Here is a 4706-nt window from a genome sequence, read left to right as displayed (position 1 = left end):
GACTTAGGATTCTTGCCTTTCCATGCGGCTTCATTGTTCTCGTAGGAGTTTAAAGTATCTTGATAATTATGGCAAGGAATCCTGCAATTCTACCGCCATGTCTTCAGAAGGGAGCACTCGTGGCACACTTACTATATCCCATTCCAGCGATAATTCATCTTCGAAATCATTCTATTTCTGTTTGCCGCCTCAACACAAATCCTACTCGCAGTAGAAGTGTAAACTGGAACATGTACTTGAACCTGGTTCAACCACCTGTTGCTTTTGCCTCTGAATCTTGTCACACTCTGAGATAGAACATGTCCATAAACCTGTTTCATTCACTATTGTCCAACAACTGTCTTTGATTTATCTTCTCCTACCTCACTGCCTATGTCTGAGATAAAACATGTCTGGTTCACTTGCCTCATTTGTTTACTTTGTCAATCATCAAAACTCACATGCTCTGTGCCAACATGGTCTTAAACTAAATATATGTAGAATGTATCAAAATGTCCTTTAATCTTGTGGTCTTAAACATGTTACGTGGAAAGTTGGAATTAAAAAGTTTCCAAAAAGGAAAGAGACATTTTTTTTTAAAAAGGAAGTAAGAGCCTGTTTGGCCTAGCGCTTTTAAGGCCAAAAACCTTTTTTTTTTTTTTTTTAAAAATATATACTTTTTTTTGGATACTTGAGTTGTTTGGCCAATTAGTAAAATTGCTTTTAAGTAGAGGCAGTTTGACGAATTAGTAAAATTGATTTTAAGTAGAAGCAGAAGCAGTTTTTCTGCGATTGGGGAGAAACACAAAATTTCTGCTTCTTAAAAAAAGTAGAAGCAGAAATTAATCTTCTTCAAGACAAAAATATCCCTACAATAAATGTAAGTTTACCAAGTATATCCCTCATTAATCCGTTAGGGATGAAATCATTGAGAATATTCGTGATGTATGAAGGATTCTACTTATTTTTGTGTTGAATTTTAATTTGTGGAATAATTTTGAATTTTATTTTGGTTGTAGTTTTTTAGTATATTTAAATCATCGTGTTGATATTATATCACTATTTTATTTATTTATGTATTATATTAATTAAAAACTTTAATTTGCACTTTTAAATTTTAATTAGTTAAAATTAAAAACTTAATTAAAGTCTTTCATAATAGCTATTTAAAATAATTTTTCTTTGTAAAATAATCTTAATAGTAAACGTTTATTAATACTTGTCCTTTTTCGTAATTTGACACTCAAAAACACTTTTTTAAGAAAATTAGTCAAATACAATCTGCTTATTAAAAGCAGTCAAAAGCACTTTTCAAATGAATTAGTCAAACACAAGCTGCTTCTCATAAAAAGTACTTTTTGAAAAAATAACTTTTCAAAATAAGCAGTTTTTAGTCGTTAGGCCAAACAGGCTCTAAGACAAATAAATTGAAATAGAGGGAGTATCATTTTTCCCGAGTTTCATATTCCAACTATTAGTATTTCCTATGAAACAACTTATAATTGGGGCGTGTAACTCGCGAAAAAACGATAGTTTAAGGGTGTGCTCGGTATGGAGGAATACATTGTCCGCAAAATATTTTCTAAAAACACATTTTTCGTGAACAATATTTCCCTTCCGTACCGAACACAGTAACTATGTTTTTGACCATCATCTCCTTATTAGTTTTCCTAAAACTAAAAGCAGATAGCATCTGAATTTGTGCCGTTTTCATCGTGCATTCCTTCTATCTTCTAAATGAGACAGACAAGAAGACAGTTAACGTCTTTCTCATTGTCCATAAATCCAATCTAATTATCCAATAACAGAAAAAAAGATCTAACGGTGAATGCCACCACTAAATCACTCATCCAAGGGCTCACAATAGATCAAATTATCCTAGCCTACAACAGATATTCAAATCCAACACTAAACTCACAACCCTCCTCTATCTAGAGTTTCAAATCCAAATACAGCATATGGGTTTTCAAGATTCAGTCATATAACACCCAATTTTCCACTAAGGGTGTAAACTTTGTATCTGTAAGTTGCTTTTTTCTATTCTTTCTTCATTTATATAGTAAAATAAATAGTGGGGTTTTGAAAATTTTGGTTATCTAGGCTTATTAGTAGTAAAGTTTGAATCTTGAAAATGGGGAAATCAGGTGGTAGGAAGAAAAAAGGTGGTGTTAGTCAAAATCAAAATCAAGGGGTTGTTGGGGAGAGTCATAATAACAATAAACCTGTTGTTGTTAATGGTACTGTTGATTTGGACCCATCCATTTTCATAAAAAGAGCTCATGAGTTGAAAGAAGAGGGAAATAAAAGGTTTCAGGCTAAGGATTTTGTAGGTGCTTTACAACAATATGATAATGCTCTTAAATTAACACCAAAGGCGCATCCGGAAAGAGCTGTGTTTCATAGCAATAGAGCGGCATGTTTGATGCAAATGAAGCCTGTAGATTATGATTCTGTTATTTCGGAGTGTACTATGGCACTTCAGGTTCAGCCCCGTTATGTTCGGGCTCTTCTACGAAGGGCTCGTGCGTTTGAGGCTGTGGGTAAGTATGAAATGGCGATGCAAGATGTGCAAATGTTATTGGATGTTGATGGGAATCATCGGGATGCTTTGGAGATTGCAGGGCGATTGAGCATAATACTTGGTCCTCGTCAAGACCTTCAGAGCCGTCCATCGCCAGCTGCACTTGGTGCATCTGCAGTGGGTGCAGCCTCTATTGCTGGTCTAGGAGGACCGTGTTTACCTTCTCGATCAATGTCTAAGAAGCCAACACCTTCAGCTGGGGCTTCGGTTGTATCAGTTAATAATAATAAACCAGATAAGCCCTCTCCTGTTATGCCAGCTGAAAATGGTAAAGTTCAGATGCCAAGGGTTGTTTTGAAGCCTTCAAATGGTCCTTCTAAACCTAATCCAGGTCCAAGTAGTTATGAACGGAAGGAGCAGGCTTCTATTGAAGTCCGCAGACCTTCTAAAGATGCTGTAATTCGTTGGAGGCCATTGAAGCTTGTTTATGATCTTGATATAAGGCTTTCCCAAATGCCTGTAAATTGCAGTTTTAGAGTCTTGAGGGATATTGTTACAAAACGGTTTGCAATGTCAAAGTCTGTTCTTGTTAAGTATAAGGATGGTGATGGTGATTTAGTAACTATTACCTGTACGGCTGAGCTTAGATTGGCTGAGTCCTGGGTTGATAGTCTAGTATCAAAGGACCCTGACGCAGATGAAGGTGACTCCATTGGGATGTTGAGATTGCATATTGTCGAGGTGAGTCCTGAACAAGAACCAGCTTTGTTGGAAGAGGAGGAAGAGAGGCCTGTTGAGAATGAGGAGATTATAGCTGACGAAAGCGGATCCCACTCTTCACTAAGTGATTCCGTGGTGGAAACTCTTGACAGTGAGATTAACAAGACAGAGAAGGGCACTACCAAAGAGAAAACAACAACAGAAGATCCCGAGTGTAAGGAAGTTGAGATGGATGATTGGTTATTTGAGTTTGCTCAGTTATTCAGGACCCACGTTGGCATTGATCCAGATGCTCACATTGACCTGCATGAGCTTGGAATGGAGCTTAGCTCTGAAGCCCTTGAGGAGACTCTGACAAGTGAAGCGGCTCAAGCTCTTTTTGACAAGGCTGCCTTAAAGTTTCAAGAAGTGGCTGCTCTGGCTTTTTTCAACTGGGGAAATGTTCACATGTGTGCAGCGAGGAAGCGAATGCCAATTGATGATTCTGCTTCAAAGGAAGAGACGATGGCTACTAAGCTTCAAGCAGCATATGACTGGGTGAAAGAAAAATATTCACTGGCAAAAGAGAAGTATGAGGAGGCTCTCTCGATTAAACCAGACTTTTATGAGGGATTGCTGGCATTAGGGCAGCAGCAATTTGAAATGGCAAAACTTCATTGGTCCTTTGTCTTGGCTAAAAAAGAGGACCTGTCAAATTGGGATCCGACTGAGACGCTTGCTCTATTTGAAAGTGCAGAAGAGAAAATGAAAGCAGCAACTCAGATGTGGGAAAAGCTGGAGGAGCTGAGGGCTAATGAACTAAAGGATCCTAGTGCTAGCAAGAAGGATGAACTACTAAAGAGAAAAAAGAAACCTGAAGGTGAGGTGTCAGCTGCAGGTGAAATTTCAGCTGATGAGGCTGCACAGCAAGCTGCTGCAATGCGATCTCAAATACATTTATTTTGGGGTAATATGCTTTTTGAGCGGTCTCAAGTTGAATGTAAATTGGGTTTGACTGGTTGGAAGGAGAACCTTGATACTGCAGTTGAACGATTTAAGCTTGCTGGAGCTTCTGAAACTGACATCGCAACGGTTCTGAAGAATCATTGTTCCAATGAAGAACAAATGGTTGAGAACCTCAAGACTGAAAGGAATGATAATCCAAATGACCAGAATGATGCTAGTAAATCTTAGGCAGTGACCTGACACTAATTTTGCAATATTTATTTCTTACAAACATTTATTGAATTCATGAAATCAGAAAATTTTGGCCTTCAAATATCAATTGTACATTTAAGTTTTTATGATGAAACGGGAAGCTTGCTGTTATGAGACTACAACAACAACAACATACCCAGTGTAATCCCACAAGTGGGGTTTGGGAAAGGTAGGATGTACATAGACCTTACTTGCACCTTTGTGGGGTAGAGAGGCTGTTTCCGATAGACCCTCGGTTCAAAAGAAACGTAGTCAATGCAGGATTGCAAGAAAAATAAGATATCAAAGT

At 37.7% G+C, this 4706-nt stretch overlaps 1 protein-coding gene across 1 annotated transcript; it reads left to right on the top strand.

Annotated features, from left to right (window-relative positions):
- The first annotated feature begins 1673 nt into the window (after nucleotides 1–1673).
- On the top strand, nucleotides 1674–4478 carry LOC132606328 (protein CLMP1-like). The gene has a single exon (XM_060319784.1). It carries the CDS (start codon nucleotides 2111–2113, stop codon nucleotides 4391–4393), a length of 2283 nt encoding a protein of 760 aa, XP_060175767.1. The 5' UTR covers nucleotides 1674–2110; the 3' UTR covers nucleotides 4394–4478.
- The last annotated feature ends 228 nt before the right edge of the window (nucleotides 4479–4706 follow it).

Source organism: Lycium barbarum, chromosome 8 (genome assembly GCF_019175385.1).
Source record: "Lycium barbarum isolate Lr01 chromosome 8, ASM1917538v2, whole genome shotgun sequence".
Lineage (NCBI taxonomy): Eukaryota > Viridiplantae > Streptophyta > Magnoliopsida > Solanales > Solanaceae > Lycium > Lycium barbarum.
Note: the sequence above shows the minus strand (reverse complement) of the source record. Positions and strands in the feature narration are given on the sequence as shown.